This window comes from Schistocerca gregaria, chromosome 3 (assembly GCF_023897955.1).
Source record: "Schistocerca gregaria isolate iqSchGreg1 chromosome 3, iqSchGreg1.2, whole genome shotgun sequence".
NCBI classification, from domain to species: Eukaryota; Metazoa; Arthropoda; class Insecta; order Orthoptera; family Acrididae; genus Schistocerca; species Schistocerca gregaria.
The window spans coordinates 885,633,192-885,646,200 of NC_064922.1; the positions used below are offsets into that span (position 1 = coordinate 885,633,192).

Sequence of the window (13,009 nt, forward strand, 5' to 3'; positions counted from 1 at the left end):
TTGATGTATTCTTGCAGGGCTTGTGTACATAACCAGTCTGCAACACTGTGCCAGTTCTCTCCTTGGGAGGTCACGGAGCACCCTTGGGACAGGATGCACGATGGTTTCGCCAGCCTCTTTTTGGGCAGTATGTCGTTGTTGGTGGTTGATGCATTGTCCAATTTCCTGTGTGTAGCCAAGCTGTCATTGACATTGTCAACTGCCATAGTTCGTGCATTGTCAGTTATTTTTGCCATATAGGGCTCCCACAGGACACTGATATCTGTGGTATCTGTCAACAGTTGGCAATTTGTGCTCTGGGAGTTTGAGGACATTTGTGTTTGAAATGGTATCTAACATCTGACTATTCCTCAGTTTCACCTGGCTTATAACTTCAAGATGGAATGCTTTGTGTGTACATTTACAACACAAATGAAGAAGTTCATGTCTGCTGCTTCCTGTGATGATGCTTTGTTGAGCTTTCTGGGTACATACCAGGTGACACTGGTCATTGGGTGCAGTCTGGTAGAACGGTGGCACGGGTCTCCTGGATCTTTTTCACCCCAAATCGCATGTCACGAATCACTGTGGACTAGGGCTGTTGATATTTTTAAAAATATTGGGAATCCGATATATCGATATGTGAAAAAGTGTCATTATTGGCCCTGATATATAGACAAAAAGTATTGATATATTACAGACAAAAATATTAACATATCAGCCTATAAAAATATCAGCTGCACATCGTAAATATTCTGCCGGTTTTAGAGTTGTGTATTTAAGTACTGATTTATTGAGTGTGGCTATTGTTGCCTGAGATAGCAGTCATGTGTGTGTGTGTGTGTGTGTGTGTGTGTGTGTGTGTGTGTGTTGGTCGTCTATTTTTTACCCAGGCCATATGGGCCAGAAGCTTTATTTGTGACAGTCTTTTCATTGTGTCTATCTGCGAGTCAGCATCTCCACTATATGTTGAGTAGCAACTTTCCTTTTCATAACATTGTCACAGTCCATTCCGGACTTTCCATTGTTTAAGTACTGATTCATTGTTAGATGTTCTGTACATCAACAAGCTAGCAGCCTGCCTATCTACCTTAGAGCAAGAATTGAAAGAAAAACATCTAATTTGAAAATTTGTCAGTTAATACTCAGGCTTTGTGCAGATGAAAAGCTTGTATTACAATACTTTTTTGCTCGACTGTTGCACTGTTAATTAACAAAGGTGTTCATGATGCACTGCCTTGCAATATTTGATAGCAGTTAATCTTTCATATCTTATTTTCTTAATTTGTCATTGGCTACGTGTCGAAATAAACTTTTTTCATGCTGATGTAGGAAAATTGCATGGTGAAGCTAAACATTGCAGCTTCTGTTGGTAGCACTGATTACGTCATATTTCCCCTCACTTGACTCCATCCACAGCAAAGACCTGTCTGGGCATTTAAGTTTTTGTTCATTTTCAGCAGCTGTTTCTGAAGAAGTAGCATACTACTTGTGTTAAAAATCCCTTTTTAACACAACTGGTGTGCTATTTCTTCACATTGGAAATACTGTTATTCCATTCACACTGCCCCTCCCCCTCCCCCCACCCGCAGTGCAATCAGCCTTCTTCTTTTGTCCACCTATACTTGCTTCACACAGTCAAACAGAAAGATTGGGCATGATGAGAGCTCAAAATGTTGTTAGACTCCTGCACACTTTGTAAGTAAAATTATTTTCTATTACAATTTCAAATATTTATGAAAATTGCAAAAAAATATATAAAATAAAAATATTGGCACTTGATATTGTCATTTTGATATCGATATATTGATATAATTTGATACTTTATCAACAGCTCTACTGAGTTTACCTCCCAGGGCTGCCGTTTGGGCTCAGTCCGTTGGCCAATATTAGGTGTGGCTGCTGGGTGTCATGGTGGGCTGCAAGCTCGGCAGTTGTTTGTGGTGGATATTGGTAGGGAGCAGCTGACCTGCCGCACTGTTGGGACACCATCGCCACGGTCTACTGGATGGCAGTTTGGGTCACGATGGAATTCTGGCTGAAGGTTCCCACTTGCAGCAGCATGCTTCTACATTGCCGCCCCCTCCCTGTGCTCCACTGTCCCCCCATCACATGCAGCAGCAGTAGCCCCCAATTAAACCTGCACTTCTGCCTGCTGATGTGGAGCCCATGAATTTTGATCCACCCTCTTCCTCAGCCTCCCCTCCCCCCTCCCTGATGGAAGTTACTTTGCTTCCAATGCTGCCTCCTTTGCTGCAGCCTCTGTGTTGTTCCATCCTACCAGCAGTGCCATTGATGTCAGCTGGCCTCCTTTAGTGGTTGGTCCGCTGTTGTGTTCTGGAGGGACCCCTTTGGTTTTGCGCTGGAGGTCGCAGCCCAAGCTGGTCATTTTTGTCCGTACATGGGCTTTTCAGGGGGGAGGGATTTAGTACCCTCACCAGCAGACATTATGTGCTGAGTTCTTCCCTTGTTCATCTCTACATGTATTTGGACTCTCTGTTTCCCATAGATGGACTCACATGGGTAGCTCATTTCCCTCTCATAGGGTCCTGTTGCCCGGCTATTATTGAGCCACTGTTGGCCCTTAAAGTACCCGTGTTTATCATGTAGTGTGTGGCATTATTGCATCCTGTGCAGATACTAAAGAGAGAATGCAAGTTCCACTAGATGTAGGTTGCAGTAGATGTGTTTAGATGAAAAGACCTGCATTGCGTAGGTATGTGGACAGCTGTATCAAATCGGTCTTTGGATTAAGACCAGAACTACAGCACATGGATATATGTAGCTTCAGTCGTAAATGATACATCGTAAGATACATGCAGTCATTACTGTATGCTGATGTATGGTTTAAGAGAAAGTGTACATTCATATTTAACATATATGTGTGTAAACTGCGTTATAATCTTAATCTCTGTTTCCATAATGTTTTACATAATGATGCTTATCACTTGGTACCACAATTGAATTGTTGGATGTTACTGTTTGGAACACTTGATTCGTAGTGAAAAAGGGATGGTATTCAGAACCTTGAAGCAAATGTTGCAGAAAAAAAATCATCATTTGGTATGAATTTTCTTCTCTTTTTACATCTTCCTTGTTGGGTGACGAAAGAACTAGAAATCTAAGACACTTTTGTATTTATAGTTAGTGTCTCTCTTAGTTCTACACAAGTTTATCCTGCTTTAATAGCCAGTAAATAAGCAGCACTCTTTTGTCTCAAATATTTTTAATTTCATTTGTAATTGTAGTTACCAGTGATATACAAATTCAGCAATATGTGGTATTGTATTGGTTTGTTAATGTTCCTTTGAAGTAGGCTGGATAGTCCATAATGAGTGTCATTCTGACCTTGGTTAGGATTGCTGGTGATTATTATATTGAAAGATAAGTGTTAAACAGAGCATCAGACCAGTACGAAGTGTGCATTATTGTAATTTAACAATAATGGAATTTTCTGGGTGGAGAAATACATGAAATAAGAAAAGGCAACCACTCAATTTTAGCGGACCAATGCATGGAGTACATAAACACATAACATGAAACTGCATTAATACTAACTTTTTGAGCTTTTGTTCTTTTTCTAGCAAAAATTCACACAAAGAATATAAAAGGAAAGGTATCTTACATCACTTTTTGCTCCACCTTCTTTACTGCTTTCGTCTTGTCGTGCAGCCCCGGAATTGTATACTAAAGCCTCGTCTCTCCCCCATTACCCCCACTTTACTGCATCCTTTCCTAACCCCTCCCCAACTCCATTAGTTCAGGCAACTGTTTTCAGTAACCAATCATCAGTAATGAGTCTTGTCATTTCCATGGGAGTGTTCATTTGAGTGTCTGTGAGGTTGTGTGATAATGTGTGTACTTTTGCTACAAAAAGAACAAGAGCTCGAAAGCTAGTGTAAATGCAGTGCCCTGTTATGTGTTTCTGTGCTGTGTCCACTATAGGTGAATGGTTGCCTTTCCTTTATTTTATAGTAATTTGATACATTGTGTTATACAGTGTTAACAGGATCTTTTTGTATGTTTATTGTTTATAGAAACTGTACTCTTGTATAACTTCTAAAGTATGTATAATATTCTACAGGTTCTAACGGGACTGGGCACTCAATTGTGTGTGCTATGGGGAAAAGAGGATGGTGCAAATGGACGGCCACCAAACTTTTCTTTATACCTGGATGCCATCCTTACTTTCACCCAGCACCCTAGTCTCACTCTAGCACACTATGCGAATAGTCTGTGGATGTCTTTCTTCAAACACGAGCTCATCTCAAAGGATCCAGTTTTCCTCACATTTGTCCCAAAATGGGTACAGTCAACTGGCCCCAAAATCATAAAGGTAAAAAGGTTTTCATGAGCCTGCTTAAATACTAGGAAATACTTTGGACTATTATGTTGAGTTTGTCTATTTGTGACCTGACCATTGCAGTTATTAGTTAAAGTAAGTATAGCTCGTCTGTGCGACAATGCCCTTTAATAAATGAGATTGTAGATGCTGCAGGTTATAATTATGTAATTTTAATTATTTGATTAACATTACTTCCCATTATCATTCTTTTCTATGACAGATGATTATTTGGAAAATAAAATAGAATTATCGTTCTATTTGGAGTTTATGTCATGTAGAGTCCTTACTTTATTCGTTACATGCATACAACATGGTAGCTTATCAGAGTGAACAGTCATATGGTATTTGCTTGCATATACAGTTCATAGTGCTGAAGAGCTAATGATTATCACATATAGTCATATACTTTTCTCGTTCACTAAATAAATCATATGACAGCAAACAACAACAACAACAACATAGCTAATGTGGGATAACTTGGTCCATGCACAGAAGTGCATTATTGTTCTCAGTGTTAGGTGAGTCCAACCTTCTGTACAAGGGATGGCTACCTTAGTTTGGTGTCATCTGCTGAGCTGTAAGGTTTGTCTGTTATGAACAAAACATTCTCTCCCTGCCTCGACTACACTGCAAGAACAGAGGTGTGAGCAAGCAGGCTGCACTGCAACATTTCTCAGATGATTGTAAAGAAACTATTTGGTGAAAAAACTTGTTTATCTGACACCTTGTAGCCTCATCCATTAGCTTCACAATGAACTCCATATCTTTTCGTTAATAACCATGGTTTATATTAAGTAAGGTACTGCATTAAATACGAATACTTTGCAATGAAAAATAGGGTTTGCTATGATTTTGCATTTGCTGGATAATAGGTCATACATTGCTGCAAAAAAAAAAAAAAGTTCTTTAACCTTCGATGAGATCTGTATCGATCCTCAATCTGAAAAAGATTGATTGTACGTGAAGCACACACTTCCAATGGTGCATGCAAATGATAGAGTGAAAGTGAAATATTCATAACACCCTTCAAATCTCAGAAATGGTTCCAGATATCAAAACAAGTTTTTGGCAAATTATACCATGAAGAGAGGAGAGTACTTTACCATATAGCTAACATGCAGAACTTTTTGATGTAATGTGATGTACGAGTAATCACAGATTTTTTTCAGTGAAATAGTGTAATTATTTTAAGTGAACTGAGAATTAGTATAGTACTTTAATAACGTAAGTCAAGGAATCGTACATTTATTTTTGTGTGCCGAGCGTGGGCTTTTGTTAAGCTATTGACCTTATTTGCCTTCAGTTGTTTCTTTAGTAATATTCTATTTCACAATTCAGTTGCAACTGCATTAGCATGTTAGTGAGGTGAATTTGTGTAAACCCCACTGTGTTTTTGTGAAAGGAGCTAATTTTAACATGGCAACAAGATAAAGAAAAAAATATTTGCAAGTTGGGCAGAAATAAATTGCTCCTTCTGTTGCAATTTCATTGTAATCCTGTAACCCATTGTTTTTAATAGTAAACTGACTGATTGAATCATTGACCATTCTTGTGTAACCTGTTAATATAATCATTTGCAGACTTGCTTAGCTGTATCTTCTCTCCAGGTTTTCAGCTGTGCAACTGAGTAAATGTGGTCATGTTACACAGTATTTTGGTGGTTTCTGTGTGTCAACCATATTGTGTGTCTCAAGTGCAGATCTCAGTAGCTCACTGTTTCGAGTGCTTCCACAAAATAACTAGTATGGCTGGAGCCCTGATAGCAAACAACAGATACCTGTGTTCAATGTAGTCGAAGAAGATAGCTACTGGAGCCTTTAACACATAGTTTGAAATGATAACACTAAATCTTCTGAAAACTTGAAAATTCTGTATTGTCAGCAAAAGCATGAAAGAATACATTGTATCTTATTTAAAATAATAATCGAAATTCTTGTGTAGAGCAATATGTAAAATAAGGAAAGGTGGCCACTCACATGTAGCAGACCAATGTGTGGAGCACAGTAACTCATAACAGAAAACAGCACTCACACTAGGTTTCGAGCACTAGCTTTTTTTTCAGCAATAGAACACACATTCACACACAAAAAGTGTGTGCTGTGCCTGGAAAAAGCACTAATGCTGTAAAGCTATTGTGAATGCTGTTTTTTGTCACGTGTTACTGAGCTCCACACTCAGATCTGCTTTTGCATTTCCATTATATTACATATTGGACCATACTTATCTATTCTATATATTTTATTTTGAATACATTGGCAATTATTTTAGTAGAGCAGCTAGTTTGTATTGCTATCTTGCCAGAGTCCTGCACATTTTTGACTGAATATGTGATACTGTTATGAAAGTATAAATAGATTCATTTAGCGATTTTTCAGGTTGGGTATCCTTCCTATCGCAATGGCCCAAACGCTGACATTGCAGCATATTCATCCCTCGACTTTGATAGTGACGAGGAGTTTTCTTCCTTCTTTCACCGCTGCAGGTCAGATATGTTGGACACCTTTCGGCAGGCAACAATGGTGGCTCCTCTTGTTACATTTGGATATGTGGAAGAATGGCTCAAGATGCGCATTCAGAAATCTAAAGAAGAACCAGAAGTGGAATGCAATATTAATTCACCAACATTTCTGGAATGGGAAGCACTGTCTCAGGTGGGATTAAATCTTGAGCAAAAAATGTCTCTCATCCTCGAAGTGCTTCGTAGCATTTAAATGTTTTTCATGTCTGCAAGACCAGAATTAAAAAATAAATGTATTTACACTGTTTGCCCATAATTGTTCATTTTATTTTGCTTGGTCTTGTTTGGATTACATGCACTGGGGACAAACTGCTAATAGAGAGGAAAAAACTGTCTTGTTTATTATAAGCTGTTGTTATATAGATTCTACTGTAATTATATTCATTGCGCATTTGGGTGAACTTCAGGTTATGAGCAAGAATCGTTTTGAAAGTTTTACTCACTTTCAAAGTGAATTTCATTTGCTTGTAGTATCCAGCCTTAAACAGCAAAAATTAATTTGTCTTTTGGATATTGTAGTCGGTTAGCTTTTATGGATATTGTAGTCAGTTAGCTTTTTTTTGCATTAATTATTAATGTATGTATGTGGGGTCTGTTCTTTTGGAAATGTCCGAAAGAGCACATACCATTTTGATCCAACAACCACTATGAATTAAGGCACAGAGGAATTACAGACATTGTCTGTGAGTGGGCATTGATTTAAATCAGTTGGGCCAGCCTTTGTGGCCGAGCGGTTCTAGGCGCTTCAGTTTAAAACCGCGCAACCGCTACGGTCGCAGGTTTGAATCAACAGATGCTCTGACCACTAAGCCAATCAGACACAGTGGTCATCACAACTGCACAGACTACCCTAGCATAGTTCCCATCAAATTCAAATTCTCAACTTTTCCACACACTACTAATGTAGTGCCCCTGCCCATTAATCTCATTACTTGTGGCATTTCACTGATTCCAATAAGAGTTCGAGCCTTGTGTGCACCTGCACTGAGCAGATCATTAGCTGTCTTTGCCTTAATTATACATATGTAGTGTCTGTTCTTTTAGATATGTCTCTTGAAGCCTGTTTCGAAGAGAAGCTTACTCCCATTAAGTAACTCTGCATCTTTGATAATAATAATAAACTTGTTTCTGTAGGCTGCTCCTTGGGTTGATAATAACCATTCACTCATCTGTATTTTGCACCCTGCTGGATTGCACCCATGTAGATTATCTGTCTATCATAATTTTTTTTATTGTCTGGTGTTTTCCAAAAAGAATGACTTGGTGACACTTCATTGCTTCCTGTTACTTTTTTTTCTTTCTCTTTTCCAATTTGCAGCATCATGTATCCATGAATATTCAGTACAGCAGTTGTTCTGTGTACCATTTTCGAGACACCTAAAATTGAACCCACGCAAAATTGTGCTCCAGTTCAAAGCAATTGAACACAGAGCACACAAATTTGCAGCCTTGCCCACAGATTAGGTGTCTCCTCTTAACACTTGATACCTTAGAAGTCAGTGAACATGTTCTCGTATGATCTCTCTTATGACGAGCCTCACCTTGAAACGTGTCGCATTGCTGTCACAATAACATTAATATGATAACACAAGTTCACAGAGTCCTAGAGTCCTACACAATTAGAGCAGAGGTACACAGAAGAGTGGGTGCTTGCCTGCACATACTACCGTTTACTGACGAGGTGGCAACAGTGTGCACTGGACTTGCTGACCTGTTGGTTGCACAGAAGGGAGGAGCAGGCTCATCATTGGTGTTACCTGGACAAGTTGTCATGTCCTGGCCCCCTTGTTGAACTTTCAAAAGTCACTAGTTGTTTTAATTGCACAATATTGCATATTTTGTAAAACTGGAATGAAATTCTCAAAGCTATGAAACCAACAAAGTAGTAATTCATACTTGCAGGTGGTTCATTGTTTTATGTCCACTTCTAAGTCCAGTCTATCTTTTGCTTGATTGTAAACTGATGCAGCCTTCCCCACCTTCTATGCAATTGATGATAATTGTAATGAATATGTTGTACATTTTGGAGAGGAGACTTGTAGCCAACAAAGTAGTAAATAAAATAGAAAGAAAGTTCCACATGGGAAAAATATATTAAAAACAAAGATTCCAAGACTTACCAAGCGGGAAAGCGCCAGTAGACAGGCACAATAAAATAACACACACACGAAATTTCTAGCTTTCGCAACCAACGGTTGCTTCTTCAGGAAAGAGGGAAGGAAAGGGAAAGACGAAAGGATGTGGGTTTTGAGGGAGAGGGTAAGGAGTCATTCCAATCCCGGGAGCGGAAAGACTTACTTTCGGGGGAAAAAAGGAAAAGGATAGGTATATACTCGTACACACACACACACACACACACACACACACACACACACACACACACACACACACCCATCCATTAAAACCCACATCCTGTCGTCTTTCCCTCTCCTTCCCTCTTTCCTGAAGAAGCAACCGTTGGTTGTGAAAGCTAGAAATTTTGTGTGTGTGTTTGAGTGTTATTTTATTGTGCCTGTCTACTGGCACTTTCCTGCTTGGTAAGTCTCGGAATCTTTGTTTTTAATACAACAAAGTAGTAATTCATACTTGCAAGTGGTTCATTGTTTTATGTCCACTTCTAAGTCCAGCCTATCTTTTGCTTGATTGTAAACTGATGCAGCCTTCCCCGCCTTCTATGCAATTGATGATAATTGTAATGAATATGTTGTACATTTTGGAGAGGAGACTTGTAGATCTAAAGTTTATGTGTATACAGATTACATTACTTTGTTGTAATTATGAATGGCAGCTACAGTCCATTAATAACCAATGGTACTTCATGACTAAGCAAGTGTTCTGCTTAACATACTGTAGTTGTTTTTATTTCTTCGATAACCACCTAAAGTTGCACATTACTAACTTTTCACTGAAGCAAATTCTGCTGTTTGTTCCAGGTTCTCGAGAGCGTTCTGAGCCGAATACTGGTGTGCCAGGAGAGGCCAAGCGTCAGTTCAGGTCTCCATCTCTTGGAGTTGTGCTTGGCATATGAACCCACAGACGCGCTCTTGCTGTCGGCCCTGCTATCCTGCATCTCAGCACTGTTTGTATTTCTGAGCATGGGTGCACCTGGTGAAGGTGCAGCACTCCTGCCGCGAGTGCTTGACAAAATATTTGGAGCCCTAGTTTTTGGTGTGCCAGGTCAGGCTAAGGACAGCCGCAGCCGTGCTGTGAAAAATGTTCGCCGACATGCTGCTAGCCTTATGGTAAAAATAGGGCATAAGTATCCACTGCTGTTGCTACCTGTGTTTGAAAGAATTCATGGCACAGTTGAGGGTTTGAATAACGACCCTTCACAACTGTCGCGTCTAGAGAAGGTGCTGCTACAGGTAAGTGTTTGACCCCAAATCTGAATAGTTACATAATGTCCCTGGCTAGCATCCTGACAGATACTAAATACTGAGTAGATTCATGCAAGATTCATTATTGAATCACTCTTACTGAATGACGGGGAAGTGGGCATTCTGTTGTATGGACAGTTGTTTTTTGTTATTTTTGTATGATGCAGGGCATTGCTTCCCCAATATTTAAATATATATCATAAGCAGTTTGTGTTATTGAGTTTTTGACAAGTGATAATATGAAAAGAAAGATCCCGTGCTGCCTTCCCTATCCTCTCACCATTGTTACATAATGAGGCTCTGCTCCTCACACTTTGACCATCTCCTGACTATCAGTTTAGAAAGATCTTCCTTGACTTACAGATTTAACAATATTAACCACTATGTGGAATTGCTGTTGCCAAATACTTGATATTTAATTTTATTGGTTTCAGTGGCTAAGAAGAGACAGTATCTACTTTGTGCATATGTGAAAATCAGTTTTTGTGGCCATTGACATCTTGAATAAAACTCTTTTCTTGTGCATAACCATTTTGTCATCTTGTTACATGTTACATAGACCAACATATAGGCCACTGTTCAAATAGCCATCATGAGGGTGATAAATTTGCTATTGGGCCTGTGCTACATTTTGATCTTATTTATTGACAATATAATGTAATTGGATTTTTGTTGTTATATTATTTATTGTTCACAATTGCAACCTATTTTAGAGGAAGCTAACATAGACCATACAACAAATGATTTTTGTGGATAATACAAAATTTGTTGTGGTTGGCAGGAGAGCCAACCATGTTCCTAAAGGAGGCCGAAATGCACGCAGTTTAGCTCACGCAGGCTGGCGTGAGGTCTGGAACATGACAAGGGAATTAGAATTGAGAAAAACGGACGTAGCTGGTGGAATACTTAACTTTAATCCATTAATGGAGAACGTCGCTCTTTATGGTACATGATTCACAATATCAATAGTACGGATACTGGCACCTTGCTAGGTCGTAGCAAATAACGTAGCTGAAGGCTATGCTAACTATCGTCTTGGCAAATGAGAGCGTATTTTGTCAGTGAACCATTGCTAGCAAAGTCGGTTGTACCACTGGGTGAGTGCTAGGAAGTCTCTCTAGACCTCCTGTGTGGCAGCGCTCGGTCTGCAATCACTGATAGTGGCGACACACGGGTCCGACATATACTATCGGACCGCGGCCGATTTATAGGCTACCACCTAGCAAGTGTGGTGTCTGGCGGTGACACCACATTCCTTTCCCACAAATCGGCGTACGGTTGTGGCACAAGGCTTCAGCCCGCCGTGGGGAGGACCGCATGTTGACGTATGCGACAAGGTGGGGAGCCTAACAACAGGCGAGGCTGTGCCACCCGCACCGTGCTAGTCGGACCGCGGGGAGCTAGGAAATGCCTGAAAACCTGCTCCAGGGTACACGCCAACATGCGGTGTATGCACCCATAGAGAGGCAGGAGGGGCCGAAGGGTCGACCTCCATCGGGCTGGGGCACCCGACGGGCGAAGACAACTTATGGTCCGGAGGACAACTGGTCACGGGAAGCGATCGGCGGCACGTGACCCAGGGAGGCGCCCGGCGGCTGCAGCGACGCGTCCACTGTGGGTGTCACCGGCGGGAGAACATGCTGTGGCGGCTGTGGCGGTGGCAGCAGCGGCGGCGCATCGCCATGTGGCAAAATGGATGGAAGGCAGCATCGGTAACACCTGGGGCTGAGGTGAGCCAGTAGATGGGCCCCGGGGCGCTGACCAGACACCACCGTCGCTGAAAGTAGATGGCGAGTGGCAGATCCCCTGCGACGACAGAGGCGCAGCTGATTGAGATGCCGACGCACCCCACAAGAGCCCCCAAAACCAGATACAGAGTTCGTACGAGGCAGCGAAGAATGCACCCTTCGAGCCAACGCCGTGAACCTCGGTAGTGGCGATAGTAGACAACGTCGCCTGGAGCAAACGCAGGTGTCTGCCGCTGCACAGGAACCTGATGCAGCGGATGCAGCACCGACATCAAGGTTCGATGAGGGCGACCATGGAGCAAGTTAGCCGGAGAGCGACCATCTCGGGGCTGAGAGCGATACGAGGACAAAATGAGCAATAACGCAAAGAGCAAGAATGCGACTCTTTCAACTTCAACATCTGTGACTTGAAAGTCCTAACCAATCGTTCAGCGGCACCGTTTGACTGTAGGGAAAACGGCACGGACGTCAGATGTTGAATACCATTGGCCTTGCAGAATGACTGAAATTCTGCGGACATGTATTGTGGGCCATTGTCGGAAACAATAGTCTGTGGAAGACCATCAATGCAAAAGATAGCAGACAACGCTTGCATGGAGGCAGATGACGTCGTGGAAGACATCCGGACAACAAAAGGAAAATTACAGAATGAATCTACCACAACCAACCATCGAGCATTCCAGAATGGACCAGCAAAATCGATGTGTAAGCGTTGCCAAGGGGAAGTGGCTTTTGGCCATGGAAAGAATTTCCGCGGTGGTGCTAATTGTTGTTCGGCACACACCATGCAAGAAGAGCACATATTCGTAATTGCGGCATCGATTCTGAACCAAGTACAGTGCTGACGAGCAAGTTGTTTCATTCTCACTACACCCCAATGTCCTTGGTGGAGGAGCTGTAAGACAGAGGACTGTAACGGACGTGGTACCACGACCCTGGACTGATCATTATCAGAACGCAACAGCAAAACACCAAGTCGTACAAAAAGTCTCTCCTTGTGAGCAAAAAATCGGCGAACCAATGGGTCCCCGATCCGTGACTT

The 13,009-nt window shown here is 41.4% G+C and overlaps 1 protein-coding gene across 3 annotated transcripts in view; it reads left to right on the top strand.

Moving 5' to 3' along the window:
* The window catches only part of LOC126355073 (exportin-5), a 205,760-nt gene that overhangs the window by 98,285 nt on the left and 94,466 nt on the right, over nucleotides 1-13,009 (top strand). For all 3 annotated transcript variants that reach the window (XM_050005248.1, XM_050005249.1, XM_050005250.1), the window contains 3 exons: nucleotides 4,064-4,315; nucleotides 6,700-6,975; nucleotides 9,776-10,207. In XM_050005248.1, the coding sequence (XP_049861205.1) occupies nucleotides 4,064-4,315; nucleotides 6,700-6,975; nucleotides 9,776-10,207 (960 nt within the window). The remainder of the gene's footprint in view (nucleotides 1-4,063; nucleotides 4,316-6,699; nucleotides 6,976-9,775; nucleotides 10,208-13,009) is intronic.